Source organism: Puntigrus tetrazona, chromosome 7 (assembly GCF_018831695.1).
Source record: "Puntigrus tetrazona isolate hp1 chromosome 7, ASM1883169v1, whole genome shotgun sequence".
NCBI lineage: Eukaryota > Metazoa > Chordata > Actinopteri > Cypriniformes > Cyprinidae > Puntigrus > Puntigrus tetrazona.
Window position 1 is genome coordinate 12,967,153 of NC_056705.1, and position 25,746 is coordinate 12,992,898.

A 25,746-nucleotide genomic window follows, 5' to 3' on the forward strand; every position below is an offset into this window, starting at 1 on the left:
TTTCCCCAAGTATATAGGTAAACCAAGAAAATACAGGAGGATATTTCTTAGCTCAAGTGCCAGTTTTGAGATGGAGTTTCCCTTTAAGTCTAGTGAAAGTGAAACATTATGACAGATATGATGGTGGGGTAAACAAACATCGCAAATAGAACTGATAGTTTTGGTTTCTGTTGCACTGAAACCAAACATCCACTAATCCGATAACTGGCATCGGATTTCAAAGAGGAAGACATTCTTCCATTCTCCAGTGGCTCATATGTTAGACAGGTACGTGTTAAATGGATTTTACCTTAAAGCGAAAAGCATTTATATATGGTGCAGTTACACTAAATGACAGTAATTCATTATTCAGACCTTTACTGATAAAAATGGATCATTCTGGGTTGCATGGTAATCATAAACATGTTTATTGCTACAATGCTACCAAGTATAATCAGTAAATGGATTGCCTGAACGTCTCAGATTTGATATTAGGTTCAAGAAGTCACCAGATATGCAAAAAAAAAAACACTGAAATAGTTGGAAAGTTAGCCAAATCTGCAATCAAATGCCATTATTACAGCTTTAACTGAGGGTGCTTAGCATTCCCAAGTAGCCCCGCTGCCTGATTATACTTCATCTCACACAAAAGTCTTCAATCACAGGGCAATGAGAGCAGGCCTTCTAAACCTAAATTGGCCTACTAAAACCATTTTAAAGTGCCATTTTTCAGGAAATGTAATTTAACTAACACTTAACAGCAGTGCAACATGAGAAGAGTACTTGGACTTCACAGCCGTGAAACTGTGAAGACCACAGCACGGACCATTTCACGGCTCACTGCCCACAATCATGGTAGGAATATAAATCACACTTAAGCAATTGTTGAATCAAAAATGAAAACCTTAAGGATATCTACACCTTTTGGTTTCCTTCTGCTTTGTAATCTACCCTTCTGAAATCACAGCCTTCTTAATACTAGTGAAACAGATCTCAAAGACTCAAGACATAGGATGTGATCATTTTGAAAATTATATTTTCATTATAGAGTAGACATTACAATGTTATAGACATTTCAAAACTTATTAGATACATATAAAGAGACATGTCTGATTATGTCATCTTTATTTAGCATAAGCCAATGCATTTCTTCCTAAACAAGAAAAAAAAAAAATAAAACTTTACAACAAAACAACTGGACCCATCTGTTAATATTAATAAAAAAAAGAGAGACAGGAAAAAATAATAGTTATTCAGAAGAACTATTACTGGGCGTTGTCTGTGTTGAGCAGCCTTCCTGCTTCTGAGACTTCAGCTTCTTGTAGTATTTCTGAAAAAAAAAAGTAACTACATAAAGCGACAAGTTCAGTTCTTAAAAGAGTATGAGTATATTAAGGGGGACAAACTATGCAAAAATCACTTTTATAAGGTGAATATAATAGTGGGAAATTCATTTGTACGCAGAGGTGCCATAGAATGGAAAACTGTATTTACCTCGGCATAGTTGAATAATAAGAGTTCTGTACATGGAAATAACATACTGTGAGCCTCAAACACCATTGTTCAATAGCGAAAATGACAGATTAAGGAAATAAATGGTGCAGGTGATGTGGAATGCAGGGAAGGGTTGGTGTCTGTATTCAGAAAGGCACGGAAAGCGAATAACCCATTCTAATAAAGTAAAATACTAAAGTTGGTTAGCTCCTTGATAGCGGTAGCCTGTTATATTACAGTGCATTAGATTTAACTTACCACATAAACAGAGTAAGGAGAGTAGCATCTGATCTTATAAATTGTGTGGTAAGTACTGATGATCTATAGTATAAACAAAGTTTGTGTGATCACGAATCTCAAAAGTGAAAGTAAAAAGTGATCATGCATTTGGAAGCAGTTTCAGTGGCCCAGCATATTAATAGCAGCTTCCTTATGCCTGCATATTATTTACAGTATAATTACCCGACAATATAAATGTGAAATTACTAAAATATATATTTCCCTACATGTGTTTCTTTTCAACCAGTTTGAAGAGCTCAACATCGAGCCACACTGTAAAACAGCCAATCAGAGCAGAGCTCAGCATTATTATTCATGGCCCTTCCAAATAAGTCAATAACAGACCATTTCATTCTAGGAGAAATCTTAGGTTGTAAATGGACATTTCTGGAGAATTTTGTTTTCCGTTTCTGAAGAATTTTTGCCCTTACCTAATATATATACCAGATATCAGAGAACAATTTAAAAAATTGTATCAATGCATTCTATGGCACCTTTAAACGGACATTAAAAAAATGGTTCATTTTGGCTCAAAGCCTAAAAGTGGCAATTTCAAAAAGCTGTAAAAAAAGGTTATCTGTGGGGTATTTTGACCTACCAATAAACCAATAAGAAATTAATGTGCAGTTAACATTCAGAATTAAATTTTCACTTGTACCTCCATGTTCTGGTAATGCTTTAGACTACTACAGTGACTTTTCTTAGCCGTTTCCTCATTGCCGTAGAACAGAGAGCAGAGTCTGCAGAAGAAACCTGTCTTGGGCACCACAAAGTCAACCCCTATGAAACACATGACAAAAAAAAATATTTTTTATTAACTTTGCTTAGTGTTTAATTAAGTTAATGTTTTGCTAATGCATTTGATTTACAACATTATCAAGCAAAGACTTTTTATATAAAGTCAATATATTGGTGCTGATGGTAGCATCATTTTACTGGATCTCCTACCAATGGGATTGTCTGGGTTAAACGGGGGCAAGGTGAAGTCTTCAATCACAGTGGAATGAGAGCGGGCCTTTTTAACTTCTGGTTCCTGTGTCGGTTCTGTCTGCCGTCGTTGCTTGGACTCTTCTGCAAATGAAAGTATGGAAGAAAGGAATAGGTATGAACAATGGTACAAACGAAACACTAAATAACTGTCAATTAAATTAAATACCTTTGACTGAGGATTTTTTGTCAGAGATCGGTGTGTCAACAGCATCACTTTCTGACTTTGCAGAGATGTCATCATCTTTAGCTTTCATCCTGTCTTCTTCTGACCTTGGAGAGACCTCAGCAGTTGATGGTTCTGGAACTTTTACTGTTTCAGCCTTTTGCAGTTCTGGCTTTACATCGAGATCCATGGATTCGACAGCTGCAGGAGGACTCTGGCTTTCGGAAGCAGCTACCTCTGGTTCACACTCTGCATTTGCCTCGGGCTCCTCTGCTTCCTCAGCAGTCTTTGTTGCTCCTCTTTTCCCTCTTGTGGATCTTCTCACTGCCGAAGGAGACAACCAACATGCCAGTTTGCAAAATACATTTATTCTGAGGGTTTAATAACAAAGAAACTGCTTTCTCTCTTTTACTCACCTGGAGCTTAGCGTGTTCTCTTTTGGCTCTTGTAGCTCTCTTTTTAACTGTCTTTTCCTCTTTGACATCTTCGCTGGGTGGTTGAACCTCTTCCTCCTCTCCTACTTCATCTACAGTTACAAAGTTCATTTTGCGGAGCTCTTCAAGGTCACAAACATCCTCTTCTTGGCTTGGTGATTTCACAGGCTCTTCTGGTATTGTTGGTGTTGTAGTGCTTGCAGTGGCAGGCCTGTCTTCACTATGCTCCACTTCCTCATTCTCCTCATCATCACCCTTGGCCTCATCCAGGGTTACAAGAGTCTGGAAAGACAGCAGAGGTCATGTCAACTTACAAGAACTAATCCAAACCAAGATAGCTTTAATGATTGTTGTTTTACAAAAAAAACCAATACTGACCTCAGGATTGAATGAATCAAATTCCTCCTCTTCATCAACAATCTCATCCAGTGTAACTAAGCCTTGAAGTTCTTTGTCCAAATTATATTCTTCACCCCCCGTTTCATCTTCTCCAACCTCATCAACCGTTACAAGTGCCTCAGGCACATCATCAACCTTCGAATGCTGTTCCTCATTTGTATCATCGAGAAAATCTTCCTCACCTTCACTGACCTCATCAAGAGTGACCATTGCATCATGGGGTGGAATTTCAGTGATCACAGTTGCCTCATTATCGTCCATCACTGGGGCAGAGGTTTCAGGCTCCTTAGGATGGACATCTTCCGATTTTTCTAAGGTTTCTACAGACATTGGTGGGCAGAGTTCCTTTTGTGAAGGAGAGGAAGAAACTGGCTGTTCCAATTCATCCAAAGTCTCAATGCCTGTGCCTTCTTTCATAGTTAGAAGAGTCTCAACATTGTTGTCCATGTCTGCTGAAGCATTTTCTGCTTTAGTAAAAGGCTCTGTTGTCTCGTTCACAACAGCAGTTTCCATCCTGTCTGTTTCCAGTGGCTTATCAGCACTCTCTTTCTGAGAATCTTGCTCTTCTGGCTTTGGAGATGTAACAACTTCTACAGCTGTTGTGGTTTTTTCAATATTGGCATCTATTTTACCTGCACATTCAATAACTTCAGGTTTTCCTATCTCAGAAGCAACAGTCTTGCCAGTTTGTTTTGCCTCACCAGCTGGATCTGACTCGGTAATAAGAGACACTATGAAGTGGGAATCGGGTTTATCCTCAATTTTCTCATCCTTGACTGAAGACTCAGTATTTGAGACCACAGTGTCCTCTGTGTCATCCCCTACTTCATCAACGGTCACAAACTCATCAATGTTAAATGGAAACGGTTCGTCATCTTTTTCCTGGAAAGCATGAATTCTTAATCAGCAATGCCTATCTTTATTTATTAGACTGCACATATGTAAAGTTTTGACCCTTACCTTTTCAGGTGTCCTTGTTTTTGATTGACTCCTTGAAGGCTGTGAGTTTTTGCTATGACTCTATAAACAAGCAAATAAATTAAGCAGAAAGATTAAAATTTTGTAGCGATTAATAAGAAATATCAAGGTATTGTTTCAAATGTCTTAAAACAATAGCTATATATACTTGGTACACCTCACCCTGTAATCAGCATCATGCCCCCTTAAACGCTTTGATGGAGGAGTGGACTCCCGCCTGCTCCTCCGGGAGGAAGAGGACCCCGAAGACCCGCCACGCCTTGTGCTAAGGCCATCATCTTCAGAATCACCTCTGCTCCTGTGTCTACATGTTGACTCTTTTTCTGGGGATGAAGTGTCCGCAAGCTTACTCTTTGGCCCAGAGTTATGAGACTTTTTCTCTTTCTCAGTCTGAATCTTTTTGCTCTCAGCTTGAGTGGTCTTCTTGGTTGACTGAGCAGGCTTCTTTGAGCTTGACGGGCCTTTTGTGATTTTCTTCTCTGCAGCTTTCTTTTCCATTTCGGCCCTCTGTCTGGCTTCTTCTTCAGCACGTTTTAACGAAGACTGTAAGCGACACTGATGAACAGCTAGTTCAAGGGCCTTCAAAATCTCCTGCGTAACCGGAGGAAAGTCCAGAGAATTGTCGTCAATCTGGAAGGGCTCGATCCCGTTTGAGGACTATTTGAGGCACATGTAACTGTGACAGATGAATCACTGACTGCTTGATTGGAAGTGGTGGGTAGGTCAGAGGCAGGATCAAAGGTCGGAAGAGAGTCAGATTCAACAGCTGCAGGGACATGCTCTTCAGCAGGTACATTTTCATTACTAGACTGTGGATGTATGGTTGGTTCCACATTTGGTTCCAAGTCATTATTTTGGCCCTCGTTTTTAATATTGAGCTTGTGGGTTTCCAAAACATCATCTTTGACATCAGTGCCTTTGGTAGATTCTTCTGGACTTAGGGTCTCCATGGCCTCTACTGCAGTTTCCTCACTGCTAACAGCTGAAGCAACAATTTCGGAATTGGACTCAACATTATCGTTACCTTCCAACTTTGAATTGTCAATTTTGCTTTCTTCCACAGATGCAGGAACTAATTCTTTGGGAACATCTTCAGCCTTTTCAACATTTTTCTTAAGTGATGGCCCTGTTTGATCAGTTGATTCTATTACAATGGAAGTTTCTGAGGAAGCCAATTCTTCCTCTGCTTCTGTTGACTCCATTGAAACGGCAGGTTCTAAAATGGAAATAGCCGAAGGAACTTCAAGTTCAGTTTTTCCAGATTCTGAAGCAGGAACTGAGGATCCATCTTCATGCTCTGTGTTTGGAGATTCAGTTAAAGCAGCAGATTCCGCAGAGACTGATGATTCATCTTTAAGCTCTGCTTTCCCAGACTCAGCTGAAATGGCAGATTCTAAAGAGGGAACAGAGGATTCAACCTCAAGCTCCTTGTTCTCAATCTTAGATTCAGCCGTGGAAACTGAAGATGTAGCTTCATGCTCTTTTATCACAGATTCAATTTCAAGGGTCTCCACAGCATTTTCATTAACAGCTTGGGTATCCTTCACTGCTTTATTCTCAGAAGCAGTTGTTTCTGCATTAGCAGATCCGTCAACTGAAATGTCTTTGGGAACTGCAGTAACTGTAGTTGCAGCTGTATCAGCATTCATCATTTCATCAATACTTTCTTTCAAACTTACTTCACTATCTTTAGCCTCAACAGTAGCATTCGTTTTTGGGGCTGTGTCTTTGTGACAGGTGGACCTGCAGCAGAAGCTTCTGCTGCATTGACTACCTTTTGACTTTGAAAGTATTGGGTTTTTTTACTGTCACTGCATTTGTACCAGGAGGATTTGCTCTAAGAGAAGAGTTAAACATGAGAGAGAAAATTATTTTGACATTTCCAGAACCATTTTCGTAAAACAAAAGCAAAATATTTAATTTCTCCACTCTTACCCTTTTGCATCCGTCTTCTTTTTAAACTGTTAAATAAATAACAATATGGTTAGTTGCATTTTAAATTAATTGTAAAAACACTGAAGTGATGCTACACACGTAAATGGCAGACAATAGCTGAACTACCTTGACTGGTTTGGCTAGTTTGAAGCTAAGGGTACTGTTATGGACCACACAACGAAACTTGAGGAAGCGAGTGAAGATAGTCCTAGCAGAAGTAGCATCCTCCATTTCAAAAATAATCTGTGAATAAACCAAAACAAAACAAATTTGCAACAGTCAGCTAAAATCTCACGTTTCCCTTTAATAACAGAAAGCAGATAAAAAAAAAAAATTATAAAAAAAGAAAATATTAGTTTAGTCACAATAGTCTGCAGGATATTATGTGAGAAAAAAATAATAAAGAAAATAATGAAGTACAGGGCACTTACCCTGCCATTAAGAGGCAAAACTTTCTTGAAGGCACCATAGCGTTGAATTATGGCCTCTACTTCCTTGATTGCCCCAAGTGTTTTTGGCACATTTCCAACAATGAGAAGGCGTTCTGGCAATGTGACAATTTCTGGAAAAAAAAAAAAGTCTGAGACATCATACAGGTTTCTTAATTTTTTAATACATCTTTTTGCCATTGACTTACAGGTGATTTCTCCATGCCCATTAGGACTCTGAATACTGACTCCTTTGGGACAGATATATAAAAAAATGTGTCAATACTAAGCATCATTAATCAAGCAAGTATAAATGTACTTGAGACTTTTATAGACAACACTGAATGTTTAATAAATTTGGATTAAAGTTCAAAACATACATAATATGTTTTGTGGACATTTTTTTTGTGTCATTTTTTTAATTTAGAGACGGAGTGCACACTCACAGTGTAATTCAGGTCAATAGGTTGCATCATCATCTTAACAGTTATCTCTCTGTCTTGTAATTTAGCTGGTGTCTCAGAGCAGGCCTTCACCATTGCTTCAACTGCCTCTGTGTTGGGCATCTGCAGATAGGCCTAAAAAAGCAGGAAAAAACTATTAAAACATAATAAACTATAGTATAAAAATACACATTAAAATAATATAATAAAAATAATGTAATATTTAAACATAATAAGATTTCCTAATATTAATACCTTTTGGTGAGTGATTGCTATGACAGGAGTTGCAATGAAGCCATATGGTTTAGCAAGGTTGGTGAGGTCATCCTCAGTAACCCCTTCCTCTGGAAGATTTGTAATCTCAACTATATTTTTCTCCAGGGTATTTCCTGTAGTCAAAGAAAGAGTGTAGCAGTAGATGATTTAACAAAATAAATGTTTTTTTACAAGTGGTAAAAAAACAGACAGAGAAATATAAAAATAACATACCTTCTTTATCAATTTTTTTTGCAACTGTGGTCTCTGCCAAATGACACAAATAAATGTTATATAGATTGTCAGACATGAGCAAATAAATGCATATGAAGATGCACTCACTTACCTGAACCCTTTGCAGGGGGTTTAGCTTTAGCTGTTTGAACAGTCTTTTTTAGGTTCACTCGGTTTTCCCTTGGTAACTTGAGCCATCTTGTTGGTTTCGCTCAGTTTTGCCTTAGTTAACTGAGTCATCTTAGAACCTGTCACCTCTTTTGCTTTTGCTGGCTGAGGTGCACTCTTTACTTTTGCTAATTGGGCTGGTTTTGTTGATGTGGTCACCTCTTTTCTGTGATATAACACAAATCCATTTAAAGAACCTTTTGCAATAAAACTTATGTATAATCGAAAACATGAAAAATAAAAGTCAACAGTTGTATATAAATGCACTACATGTACTAAAAACTTACTTCTTAACAGGTTTTTCGATCTTAACAGATTTCCTCCCATCATCCTCTCTTGCATCCTACAAAAATGCACAAATTGGATTTGTGTCAGGGCTGTGTATGCTTTACCTTTACAGAGAATTGACAAAGAATCAAACATACCTTCTCCATGCAGATTTTAATAACGTTGCCACGAATTGTCAGGTTCTTACAGTTGAGCAAAGCTTTGGCATCCTCCACTCTCTCCATACACACTGAAGCCTAACGCATATAAAATCGTGAATTACAAAGCAGTGAAGGCCAAATTTTACAGCAACTAATTAATTATGCAGAGATTAATGCAAAATAAAACCACAAATGATAAACACATTATTTCTACCTCTTTAATTGCCTTGAGGAGAATGGCAGTATAGATCTTGCCAAAAGGCTCAATTGCATCAGTCAGTTCTTTGCTTGTGGTCCCTTGAGGAATTCCAATGAGCCTCAACAAACAGGATGTGCCAGGGGCATCCTTCACAAGGGTCAAGGGTCTTTGCTTCACATCATGCAGAAACAAAGATTGCAATAAAATTTCATTGTTAATTATTAGTACAGATACACCTGCATTCAACTACTTTAAAAATGCTTTACTAATAACCCTGACAGAAGTAATAGAGAAACAAACTGCCAGTAACTGTAATATGAGGACGTACCTTGGACTGCTGCAGGCCTTTGAGGTGGAGGTTTTGCCTGACTTGGAGTACTCCGCTCTCTTAGGAGAAGGCGGTCGTTTCCAACTACTGCTGCTACTGCTTGCCTTTGATGAGGAAGAAGTGGAACTACTTTTCTTCTTTGCAAGCTCAGCCAGCAGGGCTGGTGCCAAGGACTTCACCACAGCCTTCAAAGTACTACTGTCTGTGATTGAAGAAAACTCACCTGTGGGCAAGAAATTAACTTATTGCATTAGCACACCAAGTGATTTGAAAGCAAACTGTATATTACATAGCAAGAGAACTGCAAAAAAGAACTTACCTGAAGACATGAGCTTCATAGCCAACCGTTCACTACTACTAGATCTCTGCTGCCAGGAGGGGCTGCTCCGGCGGGGCTCGAACGCGTACAGGAGAGCGTCTGCCGTAAACTGGAGATCTCGACCGTTGAGATGGTGGACTACGGGACCTCCGTCTGTAAGGACTGCCTCGAGACTTCCTATGGGGGGACCGGCTGCGACTTCTAGAACGGCGGTACCTTCTAGGGCTTCGGGAGCGAGAACGGGACCGGGAGCGTGAACGGGATCGCTTCACGACGACTTGAGGAGTCATGGTGCCGCTTCGACTGGGGATCTGGAGTACGAGTGCGATCGAGCATGTCGCCGAGCTGCTGTGTTCTGTTTTGGGCTCAGGTCTGTGGGTGATTGACCATTTTCAAGTGTATTTAAGAGCCTTTTTAATATATAGAGAATTATTGTGAATTCTAAGATGAAAAGTGTCCAGGATTGGATATGAAAGGGATTTACCTTGAAACAGAGACAGCCTCAACATTCCAGTCAGGATATCTATTATAACAAAAGAATGACATGATTTTCCGTTAGCAGTTAAACAAGAAATTCTCCAAAGAAATTTACAGTATGTGTACTTCCCTGGTACATACATCGTAAATATCTTGTAGCCACAGGCAACAATATTTTTTATTTTCCACACATTTTTTATTTTCTTACCACATACTTACTATGTACAATCTACCATTAATTACTCAGTAAGTAAGCGCAACTGGAATTCTTGATCCACAGAAGCCAATCACAAAAAACACTTACTGTTTTCTAAGGCGTCTACAGCTCTCAATGTGAAGATTTGTATTCTGATGTTCAAGCCAGTCCTGTGAACAAACAAAACACTTTATTATCAATGTGAATTACCAATAGTGCTATGAACAGTGCAACTGATCATAAAAGATACAAAAACTTTGAATATAGAGCTAAAAACTTTCAAAAAGAAAAAACAAAACAAAATAGAAGTTCAAATTTATGACATGATAAAGCGTTTGGAATCCACTATAGTCTCATTACAACAAAAAAAGTCCATGATTTTCACAGCAAAGCATTCTTCCCAAAATTTCTCAACAAATGTCCATGGTGTTGCTTCAGGTATTACGAAGATGGAGATTGCCATCTGCCTTTTGTCTTCATCTGCACTGTAGAAAATCATCAGGTCTGCCTTCAAAACAGGTATGGTATTTCTTTTGTTCAGCCAGTCCAAAGTCTTACACTAGGCTTCAACAAAATGCTTTTTCATCAGGCTTCCCCAAGGTTTCCTGAAAACTGACTGACAGAACTCTTCTGAAACTGAAATCGGCTTGAAGTATTCAAGAAACATTTTTTTTTCCCAGCCAGTCATTATCTACTCTATTCACATCAGGGAACTGGCTAACATTTTTAACCCACAATATGGCAACTGAACAATTAATAAGCAACTGCAGTTAACAGACATTAAAATTTCATTACAGGTTTCTGACATTTTATTTAATTTTAATACAGTTTTAGCTCAAAGTTCACCAACACATTTTAAATAAATGAAACAGGAAGTGACACCCTTCACATACAAAAAATGCTTTCAAAAGAGGCACTACTGGTTAAGAAGATACTCACCTTAATCTGGATACATTCAATGTTACATAGAGAGCATGTATGAGGAAAGATTCTTGGTGTAGCTGCTGAATAATCGTTCATCATGGTTGGAGTTGGAAGCCTCTTCGGGGCAGACACACTGATTGGAGGCGAAAGGAACGGGATCCAGTTGGCATTCGGACCTCGGGAAATATCGTCAATGGTCATCATGGGTAGAACACCAAGTTGAGGTGGTATCTGCAGAGGAGGCCGACTGGGAGGCTGCAGAATAGTCTGGGAAGCAGATGGTCTTGCTGGAATCGTCTTAGTAGGTCTTGGATCTACTGTTGGAGGTTTCTGAAGCTTTGGAACTTGTACAGGGCCTGGTGCTGGCTGACACGACTGAGGATGCTTTGTGATTTCCATGCCAGTGAAGGGTGGTCCAGAGACCTCCCTCACAAACTTTGGAGACTCTTTAGGCAGGCGTTCACTTGCATAGCCATCCGGGTTCTCCTCAGGATAGTCAAATTTACTAGAATGTCCATAGTCAATAACTTTGCTGTATTCAGACCTCGCATCAACGTCCCTCTTCGCTTTACGCATTCGGATGTCTCGTAAAATAAACGGCAGGTTGTCGGGGGTAAGCTGATCATCTGGATAGTGGCTTAGAAGTTCTAGGTCCTCATTGGAGAGTCCAAAACTTGCTAGGATGCTGCTGGCACTTTCAGAGGTGTAGCGTGAAGGTCGAGGTTCTGGAGGAGGCTGGCTTGTCAAACCACTTGACCCTCCAACAAAACTAGCAGACGGAACAGCTGCGAAGAACTGGAAGGACGGTCCAAACTTGCGGATGAGAAGAGCTTGCCTGGAGCTTGGTATATGGACCAGTCCACCTCATCAGATCGTGAAGTCCCTGAAAAGCCGCTGCTGGAGGAAAGCACTTCATCCCTTGCATCTTCTCATTCTGGGATCTGCTTTTTGGGTTGCTGGAGCATTTGAGTGAGAAGGCGAACTTCCTCGCGGGCCCCCCGAAGATTCCGGTCTATGGCAGCTTCAAGATCTGTGGAAATCTTTGACTGGCGTTGGCCCAAGGAGAAGGGCTGGTTTCCCAACAATCCCCGACGAGAACCAGATATGGAACCCGGGCCAAGACGGGCTGCCCCCAGCTCCATTCGAGGCTGTGCTCCAAGACCATACTGGCCAGGCACGATGGGTCTCTGACCACTGGGGAACTGCCCTCCACGGGGATTATACAATGGATGCGACATGGTGACCTTGAGCAAGTTGAGCAAGGTCAAAGCAGGTGACGCAATTGCCGGCGGAGTGACGCTTGTGCCAGAAATTGCATTCAGCTGGTGCAGTGCCAACTGAGTCTTTATCTGTGCCAACTGGAGGGGAACGGGGCCTAAAAGCGGCAGACCCCCAAAATGCCTCAATGCAACAGGGGGCACACAACTTTCCAAGAACAATGAAAAGCTGGAAAAATTAGGGGAAAAACACACAGATAGGGTTATTGGCTTGTTGTCTTCATGTCCTCACACAGAAATGACAAAACGGATGCGACCATTTTCTCTTCTGTCACACAATCTCAAAACTCCAGCTTCAAAGGGATTTTAACAGGTTTCCATGTCTTCACTGAAGAAGAAAAAAAGCAAGCAAAAAGGACAAGACAGACAAAGCAAAATAATATCACAGTTTAGGAGTACCTTCACACAACCTCCATGCATGAGTTTTAGTAGGGTACTTTTTTCGCCTGAATGTGAACAGGGAGGGACAAACGTGCCTCAACACAGGACAACACGATAGGCCAGACCAATAATTTTATAGATATTAAGCAACTGAACTTTATTAATAAGCTGTCAGCAGTACTTTGACTTGTCAAGTTTGTGCTGGTGTGATGTAATTACAGTTTGGAATGCCTATATTGTCCATCCCTGCCAACAAAGATTACTAAGGTGACTTCTCTTTCTATTTTATTTGTGAAAATAGAAAAAATTAAAATAAATTACATAAGGGAAGATTCTTAAAAAAACAAAACAAAAAAACTACAGAGCTATTGCACTGAACATTTCTGAAATAGATCATTTTCTAACTAAGCACCCAGGCAGTGCTGCCAAGTCTGTGTTTTTCCTGTGGAATTGGGCTACTTTTATACTCCTGCCATGGGTTGTTGTTCCCTGTTCCTCTGGAACACCCTGCAAGGAGTTTTTCGACCCCCCTGGAACACTATTTCAAAAGCCAGTTTCCACTGGAACATGACTGGACTTATTCTGAGTACCAACTGGACTGGTTCTGTTACACAGTCTTGGCAAACCTGCAGTAAGGTTGCTTTTTTATGATCTCTATGATCTACTTTAGGTATATGATGTTCAGTCCAGAACAAACAAATCAAAGATTTGACTAGCAAAGGCCTACAATCTCTCTCTCTCTATGTTAGTTTTTTCTAACAGTAAAAGTGTCAGAACATTCTAATATAAACAGCATTTAACACCTATTTTACCAAGTAAAAAAAAAACAATACAAAAATAAATAATGTTCAGCAAGACCTCATTTTATTACCCAATCTTGGGAACTATTCCTTTTCTGATCTCTCTTTATTTATGATCACTGCCATAAGTTTAGTTCATTGGCAGTGAAGTAAAATTTCTGAATTATATTTTCCACATGCATGTTATTGATCTTACTGCAAACGATCCACCCACGTGTGCATGTGAGAGATGAATCTATTATAATCTATTATATTTTTAGCGTGAAACACCAAAACCAATATAAAGTAAATTATTGGATTCCTTTGATAGGCCAATACCTAATTAACCGTAACAACTATCGTTTCCCTGCAGAAAGTGTTGAAAGGGAACATTTACTGTAAAAAAGAAACCGACTCGGAGACGCGAGTCCGCCATCCAGCGACCGAACACAAAATGTCCACTGAACGGTAACAGACAGCCATTTCTGATAACAGGCCTAAACCTGTGTAAAATGTCAACAACTGGACGCGAATCGGAGATACTCTTCAGATCATTATGAAGAACGATTCAGAAACACGAGTGATGTTACAACCCAAACATCTGTACCAGTTCCCCTTTTCACAAAATTAGATCACGCGCACTGCAGATGGAGAGCATGAGACACGCTATATCGGATAAAGGACTGCTAAAACACATTTGTCATCAGAATCAACAAATGACAAATCGATGGTGAGGAACGATATCCAAACAATTATCTATAACGCTTCCATTGCGAAACCACTGACCACTCAAGCAAGAGTCGATCGTTTTTAATGGAAGCGCTATAGTCTGCGTGGGGTGATGTCTTTGTGGCCATTGAGCCGCAAACAAAGTAAAAAAGCAATGTATAATAGCACGAAACACGCAGTAGGAGTGATCTGATGGGCAGATCGGTCACGAAATCGACCCGATTCACGCAGGCCTCTGGCGTCCGTGGCCGTCGCCAATGTATGGAGGAAAAAACATTTTATTCCACAAATAAATCGCCACATTAACACTAGAAAGGTTCCCAACACAGGTGAGATGCACTACAGTAACGTACCTCGTACTTTACTAAGCAAAATCTTACTGTGGAAATCCGACGAGGGAAACTCTCCGCTTTCTGTGGACGTTGGGCTTGAGACTCAGACGTGATCAAACGAGCGCAGAATTGAGCCACGAAACAGGACAACCAATCAAACCTGAACACTTGCGTACGATTTTAACGTAAGATTCAATACAATACACTGTTGCATTTTTATTCAGTAGTCTAATTATTTCGGTGCACTTTCTGCTCAGTTGCTAATAAGATACATGTTTTACGCGGTTTCTTGTAAACAGCAAAGATGGGTTCGTTTTCCTTTAATGATATCCAGAAGATGGCAGTGTTATCCTTTTTAAGACTAGTCTGACTTTCCAGCAAAGATAAGTCACTTATGGACAATGTGGTCCTACAAACATTCTGCTTTCCACATTTTAAATGTTTTAATTGTCTTAAGTAATGTTGCAAGACTGATGGCGCCATGGTACACAATGCGTATGACAAGAAAGCTGTAAGTACTTTAATAATTGTATCTGATTGCTATATTTAGGCTTAGTTTTGTGGAATTTGTACTCAGCTATAGCACTAGTACATTTCCACTGTAAAATAACACTTTTGGTTCCTTATAAATACTTTTGTGAGTTATTTGAATGAATGAAACAAATCAACTGTATCATAGCCAGTCATCATCCGATGTGCTGAAGTTGAGAATTGCTGTATGTTGATGTTATCTTATTCTCTGCACAAGGTATGGATGTTGGCAAACTAATGTCGCTGCACCTAAACCTCCTTCTTTTACACATCAATTGTCTGACCGCAGTTTTAAAAAGAAAAAGTAATCGATATAGGTTTAGGAGATTTTTTTAATCGTTTTAGTTTTAGTTTTTTTAATTGCATCACCGATGCTTTACCATAATAATATAAAATGTTGTTGATTTTCAGCTTTAACTAACTCGCCTACTTCTTGCCTTTAGAAAGAGTTCGGTTTGGAAAGCTGAGTAATAAGAGAGCTGTTATTCTGCTTTGGTGAAATTTATGTCAAGTGTTCTGGCTTAGTTTCAAGACTGGCAAGAAACTTTTTTTTTAACCCATTATTAATATATCATATAATGTATTATTTCCTTTTCATGTCTGTGAATATTTACAGCTCAGTTTATTGTTAGAAGCTTTTTTAATTGTTAAACTATACAAGCTCATGCTTGCTCAAGCAATGTCTTACGCTACAATAGGCTAAATGTTATTATGATTAGTATAATAGAAAGCCAGCAGCTCCAATGAAACATCGGGTGTATTTTATTGTGTATTTTCAGTTCTGCAAGAAAACACCCTGATAACTCTCTGGTCATCATTTCAGATGAGGCTCCTTTAAGTATCCCAGAGTAGCACTGCTTCAGAATTTGGTACATGAAAATGGCAGACCTCAGGTGATAAGAATCAAAACTCAAATGTAGTTTAGAAAACTAGTCCTGTCCAAATGTGTTATTTTAGCATACATGTCACATTTTCCTTTCTGATATAGACTACTTGCTATAGACTACAATTCAAAAGTTCAAAAAGGACAATATTTTTAAATTATTATTCAACAAATCAAGATTACATATAAAAATCAAATCAAGATCACGGTTTTCACACATTGATAATATTAAGAATTGTTACTTCCTGTTTTAAGCTCAAAATCAGCATCAGCATTTAAACGATTTCTGAAGGATCGTGTGCATCATTACTGTCATCAATAAACTTTAATAAGATGTATTAAAACTATTTTATTTGCAGTTGTGTAAATTGCAATAATATTTCACATATAAATATAATATTTTTTTCTTCTTCAGCAAATAAGTGCTGCCAGGCTGAGCATAAGAGACTTCTTTCGAAAATGAAAAGATTTGCTCATTGAGCCATTTTTATTTTACCATTAAAAAAAAACGAATTCTCTGTCACATCAGTTTGGCAATACCAAATTCACACCCTAAGTGTTTACTGTGTTTGACCATATGCTAATCTACTGTGCAGAACTTAAGATCAGCTAACCAAGAGAACAAGTCTGCGCTCTGCTTCCCAGAAACATTATAGGTGGACTGTAGAAATGATTGACACCAAGGTTTTCTATGGTCTATTTAGGCTTATAATGCTTTTAGGAGACCCCGCACTAGCAGTTAATTGCAGCGAAAGACACAAAAGAGAATATCACTTCGCTTCTAATCTCTCAAACTCATTTAAGTGTTCCTTTATCCCTCTTTTCTCTTCCATATCTTTCTCACTGGCCCTGGTTTATGTCCAAGTCCAGCATAGTGACAGACCAAAATCATTCAAGCACCAGGGGCCAGTTTCAATCAATAACAGTTTGGGCACAAAGAGAGAGAGAGAGAGCTGGCTGCATTGCACACACTGAAACATGAGCGACAGAAAGAAAAAGAGACATGATGAAAGGTGTCATTTGCACTTGAAGCAAGAGCGTTAGAGTTAGATAAACTGTTCGCCCTTTTCATCCCGTCCCCTTCAAGCATTATTGTGGCACACAACTTTGTTCGTACTGTAGCTATGTTATGGGCAGCCACAGCTGGCATGGCACCATTTGTCCTTGTCTGGCAGGGCAGATGATATGGATTGTGAGGGGTCCTGTTAACAGATAACTAATTAAATATAAGAAGAATAAATGCCCTCCAGGGGTTGGGGGAATACCTACCACTCAGCGCTACAGGACAGACTCTCCCAGGAGCCCTTTATTTCTTAAAAGGTCACGATAACACGATGTCCTCATGGCAGATGGAGCTCAGGCTACAAGTATTTTCAGTTTGCATGTAACCCATTGGGTCTTATTTTAGATGTCTATGTTTACTGTGTCAGATCAGAGAATAAACATATAGTGCATATAGTGCATTCTGTGGTTTATTATATTAAAAATAGATTATTATTTAAATAAAACGATTAGCTGTGTGTATGTCTAATATTTATGTTAATATTTTTATTTTGTTTGTCTTTGTGTATAAGACACTGTGCACCATCTATATGTGATTATTAATTAAGTTTTATGGACAGGCAACTTATTGCAAATTTTAATTGATCAGGTAGCTTTATATTGTACTGCCTGTATTATTACGGTGGTTATCATTATACGCTTTAATATAAAAAGCAGACTTTGGTGGTACATTAATGTTATATGACTTAAGAAGTAATTTACCTAGAAGATTTGCAAAAACCATCAATCATTTCCTTGAGCCAGGAAAATTCTGATGCCATCTGTAGATGAGTTTGTTTTACAGTCGACCAGATTTTAGCATTGAATCACTTACTCACCAATGGATCAACAACGGTGAATGGGAGAATAAGATTACAAACAGCTGATAAAAACACCACAGTAATCCACACGACTCCAGTCTATCAAATAACGTCCTGAGAACTGAAAAGCTGCGTGAGAAACAAAATCCATCGCTTTAACTTTAAAACCATTGTGTCTGGCCAAATTAAAACTTCCTCCAGGAGAAAGTCCATCCTCTCACCACATTTTGTTCATATTTATTAGAACTGTTTTTACTTGTAAATGATCTGTGCATATTTCACTCCTGTTTCAGGAGTATGTAACAGCTGTTTGGACTTTCATTCACCCACTGCAGGGGATTAGTAAGCAAAAAAAAAATCTGTTCAGATGAAGAAAAACTCATCTACATTTTAAATGAACTGGGGATAATTAACTTGTAATCTAAATAGAATTTTTGGGTGAATTATTCCTTTAAATATACACGTTATATTAATGTAAAATTTATGTTTGATTTAGTTAGCGGTTAGGAGGAAAGAACATCCTCTCAAAGCATGATTTCTTTTGAATATCTCTTCTTTTTAGCTCAAATGTGCTGGTAATGTTTCCTTATTCAGTTCAAGTGGGCTTTGGTCTTGTCACCCCATCCGAAATGAGTTCTTTCAGCACCTCAGCACCTTCTATTTCAGAGTACAGACACACACGGATAAACACTTACACACCCTCATGCAAACACAACCCCTTTAACCTTCTCCCACACCCGTGATTTCAGAATTGTGCTGGCAAGGCATTTTGTGGTAACAGTGCCCTTAGATATGTTCACCATCTTTTCTGCTGTAACTGAAAACAGCTTGCTCCTCTTTTCAGCTGTCCTTATCTAACTCCTATTCTTCTAAAGCTTGTTCCAGGTTCATGTGTTTGGTAAAACTAGAATTTTCCAGCTGTGGTGGTTTGTATAAAATCTGTCAAGAAAAATCTGTTTTGGATTTGAATGTGATATGTTATAGATTAATCAGTTTTAACCGTAGTCAAAGTAATAGAAAGTTGCTGTGACTAGTAAGCAAGGCACAGTCCAATATTTAAGCTGCGAACACCCTGTATTTGCACTTGAGGTTTGGGACAAGCAGTGTTGACATGACACCCTTTAAATCAGCATAGCTTCTCTGATTTACCTTATAAAGTGTTTCATGAGTTGCTAGTCTTTTAATGGAACTATCACTTGCACTATACTACTGAAAATATTACATTAATCGGACATCTTGTATAAGCGTAAGCTTTGCCAACATTTTCAATGCATTTACTATAAGACTACATGGAATTGTAGTTGTGGTACTGTTAGGGCCACAAGCCCTTAACATGCACACATACAATCACTGTAAATTATGCATGCCCATAAAACATCCAAAAACATATGTAACCTTTCTGAAGGAGGAACCCATAAATCTTTTTAAAGGGCCTAGATATAGATATCCACTACTACCCATCTAGGGTCTTTATGGCATTAAAACTGAACCAAGGCCAAGAGCCAGGCCGGCATGTGCTAAGAACTTATTTGTGAATCTTACAGGATATAGCGTATATGTGTATATACACTGTACTTGAATATATTTTAGTATGGTAAAATGTTCCTTTTTTTTCCAAGTTGGTAATTACAATGTAATGTCACTCTGTCCAGCGTGAAAGGTCAAAAAGAACCACATGTAACTTTCTAGTATTCCGTTTCTGATAACAACTAGTGCCACAAGACTAAGATTAACACGTCTAGTTCTGCCTATGAATCTTGCCAAGATCTTCACAGTAGAATGGCCAGAACTTCTTTCCCATATTTGTCTTCAGTTTGACTGTGTGTCAGCTGATTTTTTTGTTTTTGTTTACTAATATATCGAATAATTCATGCTTTCAGAATTCTAAGCCAGTAGTTATCAAACACACACAGCCGGTCAAATGTTAGGAATAACTGAGTATTTCTGAAAGATCATGTGACAATCAAAGTAGTGGCTGCAAAAACTATTAGTGTTGTGTATTGATATTAATCTTGCTTGTAAATGGCAAACACTGTTTTTTTTGTAGCAGCAGGGTGAAAACCAATGCTGCGTCAACATCTTATTTGGATGAAATAATGATAAATTAGTTGGCTTTACTGCCTCATAAATCATTGCATTATTTTTGGATGCAAAAGAGATGTCCAAAAAGTTTATAATATGTGTGATGTTCATAGATTTGTTCATTTAGTTCACAGTAGGATTGCTTGGGGATTTTTTTCATGCCATTTCAATGTACTTGCAGAGGAAATTGTACAGGCAATTGTACGAGGGAGAGGAGAGAGGAAAGAGGTCATAATCTCCTGGTATTTATTTTGTCAACGTTCAATCAATGGTTTAAGCCTGTGGCTGTGCCTGCTTCCAGAACAAACAAACCAGCATCATAAATCTGTTTTAGACTGTGTTCAGACTTTCATCAAGCCACAGGATCATCGCCATAGCTTTGTGTTCCAGGCCATATCACTGGACACGACAGCAGATTTTCACCTTCTATAATACAACACCCAATGTAATTGTTTTTGGAAGATTTCTTCGCTTAATATTCATCAGAGCTAAACTGATACTCAGCAAGCAGGTGACTGATGCAGTGAAGGTCAGCATTCAGCAGGGTTTAGCTCACCATCTTTGAAGTCATGACTCTTTGCTGAGTGCAGTCATGCGTTGTGTGTAGCTGCTTTACTGAGTTTGCATTCAGCTGCTTGACATGACTGTCGCTTCAGCTCAAGGGTCTATTTGGAGCGAGCAACACGTTGTGGTACTGATATCCGGACAGACAGTAGGAAGACATTGTGTTTGTTGCCTCATGCGCTGTGTAAATGTGTCGTGATTATCTTTAAATTCATTTTCTATCAAGATCAGTATAATGAAAATGCAGATTTTGATGATCATATGACACTGACAATGATTAACTTCGTTGAGGTTAATAATGATATTTTTGCGATGATGATGAGGACTTTGACAAAAAAAGAATGGTTTACAAATGGAAGATGAGCTGTCGTAGTGTGTTGGGATGGAAATGGCATATCAGTCCGAGCGTAATGGAATTTACAAGAATACCAGAGCGGACACATTGTGGGCTCCTCCAGACAGTCTCGGCCCAGTCCCACACAACCATTATGTGCAAATGTCAATGCCATACGCACATGTCACAGATTAGCCACAACAATCTTTCTCACTGTGCTGCTTTCTCTAATTGAAAGATACATGTCACAGTAACGTAGTTACAATGAAAGTAAACACGGCAAGGCCTGGAAATATGAAGCTTGTATTTTTGTCAAAGCACTTACATGACATAAGTAAAAATGATTTATGCTGTATGTAAACTCCAGCTCTTTCCTGTGGCCCTAAAGCAAGTATAGGAGATGAATGGATTGATGGATGGAAGGAAGTAATTTTTGAGGTAAAACAACTTTTGTTGGCGGTGAATATCTGGTTATGCATTAATGAAATGATTGTGGATGGAGTCCACATGTCCACATGTGTCTGTCCATGTAGTTATATTACATATTTTTACTATAATGTCTTGCACGAAAACAATGCTTTTCTTGTCTATTGTCTATTAACTTTTCTTAATCATATATATATATATATATATATATATATATATATATATATATATATATATATATATATATATAATTTATATAATAATGTCATAATATAAATGCATGATGTATTTATTTTAAGATTCTGATTTATATTTATATATTTTATATTGTAATATTATTTTAGTTTTAATTAACTTGTAACACAGAGAGTGAATTTGTTCTGTATTAAATGCTGAATATTCTTTTGACTATGCAAAAAACACAATGAAGTCAAAACTGGACTTGATGTTTTTGGCCATTTATTTGTAACCTCGTTAGTCTTATTTGTTCATCTTTAAACATGTTGTTTTGCTGATCTGCAGAGTATCAAGAGTTAGCTTGTGCTAGAGCAATGCGCTAATGGTCACTGCTACAGACAGCAGAGGAAGATCCTAACAATGGTGCGTGAGGAATAAGGGAGGAGAAAAGGATGTGAATTGGAGAGAGAACAAAAAAATCCTTTCATCCACGGAATTAGTGGGTTACATCAACCAGTTCAGCTGGGGACGGAGGGGAGCATACCAAAGCAACAATCAGTTCATAATCATGGTACATTTAATCTAATAGCATACTTTTAATGTAAGTAATCCCAACAGCAAATATTATTTGAAAATTAATCTTGGTTCTTGTTTTGTTTTGACTGTGTCTTTCATTCAGCTTAATGTGGGAGATCCTGTAGGTGTAATGTTATCTGAACCAGTGTTAATCTGGGCTCAGGGACAAGAGGAATTCGACATGAAGTAAGCAACAGTATCCTCTAGTCATGTGATCAAGAGAATAAATCTAGGCCCCAAATGTAAAGCTATGAAGCTCACAAGAACAAAGGGAGGTTTTTTTATATTTCAACAAATTCATGCCAGCATTGTACTTCAGAGATATTAAAACAATCTCCATGTTGATTTTGACAAGACTTGTCTTAAGCTCATGTTGTGTTAAAATTTTCAAGACTGCATTTTATACAAGATAATGACATTCCTTTGGATAGTAAACTGCAGATACAACAGGTGCTATTCCCTGCAGGCAGCAGAAAACTAACCCCTTGAGCTTCTTGTTTTTCATGCTAGTTGGTCTATGGGCCATTATAAATGAATACAACATGGATTATATAATTAGACTATTGCTATCAGGGGATACTGACTCACATGAAAGGAATGAAACCAGACATGACTAGACTATGATTATAGATGCCTTCACCAATAAATTTGATTTGATGTGACATTGCCAAAAAATCTTTTTAAGGGCTTTGCAAATCATATTCAAATGAATGCTAATTCATTTGATAGAACTACACAGCAAAAACTTTAATGTCTTTAATATCTTTATTATTGAATATTGTTGCGTTATATTTCAGATAAAACATGTAAAATATCATTAAAACAAGATATATGTAACTGAGCAACAACTTGTTTTCATAGACTGTATCTTGTATACTGTGTTCTGTTGCGCTGGGGGGAGATCATTTTTTATACTTACAAAACCAAGAGAAAATCAATACAAAATGCGCTCAAGATACATCACGAAAATAAGCTTCAATTAATATATGTATCTTATATGTAATATATGTAAAGATTTTTAGAAGTGATGTTTTTTTTTGCAGCATAGGAAAATAAACACTGAAACCCATTTAAAAAGTTTTACTTCCCCCTTGTACTTCTAAAAAGTCCATTGATTCGATGTCAACATACATTTTAGGACAAAACGGGCACATGGCGGGACACAAAAGCAAACAAATCTCACATCCAGACAGGTTAGTGAATTAAACAGCATAAGAGGGGAGACAAACACAAATTATATTTTTTAACTGTCTTTGTTTCAGAGCCAATGTTTCAAGCCACACATTTTCAGACAACTGCTGAATCTGGATCAGCTCCTACCCATGAAGAAATCACAGCTGATTGAAAATCAGTTTAATAGGTTGGTTTTAAAACACATCTCCACTTACCTATTTGGGGTATTCGGTTGAGAGACGAGAGCCAGGTTATTGGTCTGTTTGTTGACATTGTTACTTATGATAGCGTTTGTTGAGCCACCCTGGGATTTTATTTTCTTATTGCTCTTTATCATGCTTCCGCCTCTAAAAGCTGAATGGAGGTCAAATGTGCTCCTGTAGTACTCACACCTGCTCTGGGCCCCAAAGAGAGCTTAAAATCCACAAATAAACCGACGCACAGGAATTCAGAGTCTCAGATTCACAAAAAAACTTTTAGAAGGATGAAAAAGTGTCTAGAAAGCAACACATGATGGGGATGCTTGTTGTTGTGGATAACTGATTGGTTGCTGTTCCTTACCTGGAGGTGCAAGCAGGGTATCGTTTATGGTTTGCTACTTAAAATGATTTGATGAAGGGCCAGTAAATAAGGGCTGAGAGTAACGGGTCACAAAAAAGGCCAAACAAAGTCTCAATATAATGACAATATCCAGCGTAGGCAGAGAATCTTCATTTGACGTCCATTGTAGCAATTGCCAGTCCATTGAAATAACCAAGCTTGCATAGCCTTTTTGACAAAAATGATGAGCTGCAAATACTCCTATATAAAAGAGGAAATTCTCAAAATAAAAAAGTTCTCCATCCTATATGTCTTCTCTGACAGCTATTAAAAATCAGGCTGGGATTGCAAAGGGTGTCCTGGGATTTCTAGCCGCATGGATTCTGCCACCCGGATCGGTCAGCTGGTGTAGCTGGGCCAAAGTGTCACATGCCGGACGTCTGTAGGGAGGGGAGTGTGAGAGAGCGAGAGAGCGAGAGAGCGAGAGAGAGAGAGAGAGAGAGAGAGAGAGAGAGAGAGAAAGAGAGAGAGAGCGAGAGAGCGAGAGAGCGAGAGAGAGAGAGAGAGAGAGAGAGAGAGAGATGGTATTTCCCTATCTCTCTGCATGTTAGCAAAGGGTAATTTAAAGAGACATTCCTTCCTTCTATATCCTATGCCCCCATTCCTCTCCCTCTTTTATGTCTCACTTGCTCTCATAGCTGACTGCTGACCCCATGTGTTGGCCCAATCTCTTGCACATTTTCATTTTAATAGATTTCTCTGAGTAATTTTAATTTCATAAAAATGCCAGCATTTCCTTGCAAGGCCTGGAGATCACACCACCAGGCTGTCCTTTGTATCGCCCAATTTTTCTGGTCAGGAATTATAATCAAGTATTGTTAACCATTCAGAAATGAATTTATAAAGCCTTGTGAATTTAATCACATTTGAATAGAGATGTGCAAGTTGAAGGAAACATTTATGAAAAGCTTTAAGTGGCCTCGTGTGTGGACGAGCTCATCTTGTCCATCGTCGAATATAACAAATCGTTGTATACGTTTTTGTACAATCCAGTTCCCTCATTTGAATTTATGCCCAGTCAGCTGTGTTGAAGCCCCAGACATTCTTTTAATCAGAGCCGGAATGCCAACTTATCCTGCACTCAAAGTCAGCTGTCACTGGAGGCTCAAGAGATGGAATATCCTAATAAGAGTGTCCTGTGTGAGAGGACAGGTTCAACTGTACCTTTGCTCCTTCCAAACACTGGCATTAATTCCCTCTCTGCTGACTCAGATATCAATAGCCACACTCTTAAGCAGAAAATGCATGGCAAAGTGCTGTTAAACATAAGATCCAATCGTTCCTTTGTTCATTCCTGTTTCAAACAGTTACTCATGTTCGGAAAAACATAAGGATTTTTAACATACATTTTAAATTTGTATATTTTGCCCAAGGTTTATTTTTGGCATGCAATGTGCATGCGTATTGCCAGTTGGAAAACCAGCAGACACAAACTAAAAGATGGAGTCTTTAAATAACCTTCACGGTAAAATCAGATGGATTTCAGGTTAGATGTAAGTTTAGGGTGAACAGTGTGTCCTGGCTACTTTTGTGAAATGAAATCAAATATATATATTTAGATTCAGACTACCAGCACTCAGCCTAGAATTGCGATCATGTACAAGAAGCATGAAATGCTGTTGGTGGTAGATGTGGCAGTTCCAGACTAATCAGCAACATCAAGTGCGTAAAAAGCAGTAGGAACACCAGCGACCAAAGACGGAGCAAAGCTGTGGTTTCTTTAACCATTGCCCATTACTTGGCCAATTTTTATGAGTGAAATTCAGTGAGATCAGGAGTTTAGGAAGAGGGTGAAAAAAATCCCATCAAGATCTCACTCGTGTTCAAGCTTCTTGCTTTGAAAGCTCTTTGCTATTGACAAGAGACAACGGACCTTGTTTTGTGTGCTATGTTTCGCGAAAATGTGTAACAAGACAACGTGCAAAAATGTCTTCAAGAGATGTAGCAAACACAGCAAAGCTCTTAAACTAAGAGCACATAAAAACTGTAC

At 38.5% G+C, this 25,746-nt stretch overlaps 1 protein-coding gene across 1 annotated transcript; it reads right to left on the reverse strand.

Annotated features, from left to right (window-relative positions):
* Nucleotides 1–1,184: 1,184 nt before the first annotated feature.
* Nucleotides 1,185–24,069, reverse strand: LOC122347902 (zinc finger protein 638-like). Its single transcript, XM_043243159.1, is given in 34 exon segments — nucleotides 1,185–1,309; nucleotides 2,411–2,532; nucleotides 2,701–2,823; nucleotides 2,909–3,229; nucleotides 3,318–3,621; nucleotides 3,718–4,620; nucleotides 4,699–4,758; nucleotides 4,879–5,363; nucleotides 5,366–6,459; nucleotides 6,491–6,553; nucleotides 6,652–6,677; nucleotides 6,778–6,894; nucleotides 7,083–7,213; nucleotides 7,285–7,330; nucleotides 7,526–7,657; nucleotides 7,778–7,899; nucleotides 7,902–7,911; nucleotides 8,012–8,042; nucleotides 8,120–8,180; nucleotides 8,224–8,345; nucleotides 8,467–8,522; nucleotides 8,605–8,703; nucleotides 8,822–8,972; nucleotides 9,135–9,357; nucleotides 9,454–9,535; nucleotides 9,537–9,720; nucleotides 9,722–9,757; nucleotides 9,759–9,794; nucleotides 9,796–9,825; nucleotides 9,938–9,976; nucleotides 10,235–10,296; nucleotides 11,066–11,829; nucleotides 11,832–12,496; nucleotides 23,372–24,069. Coding segments are annotated over 34 exon segments (6,903 nt in total). The 5' UTR covers nucleotides 23,494–24,069; the 3' UTR covers nucleotides 1,185–1,228.
* Nucleotides 24,070–25,746: the final 1,677 nt, after the last annotated feature.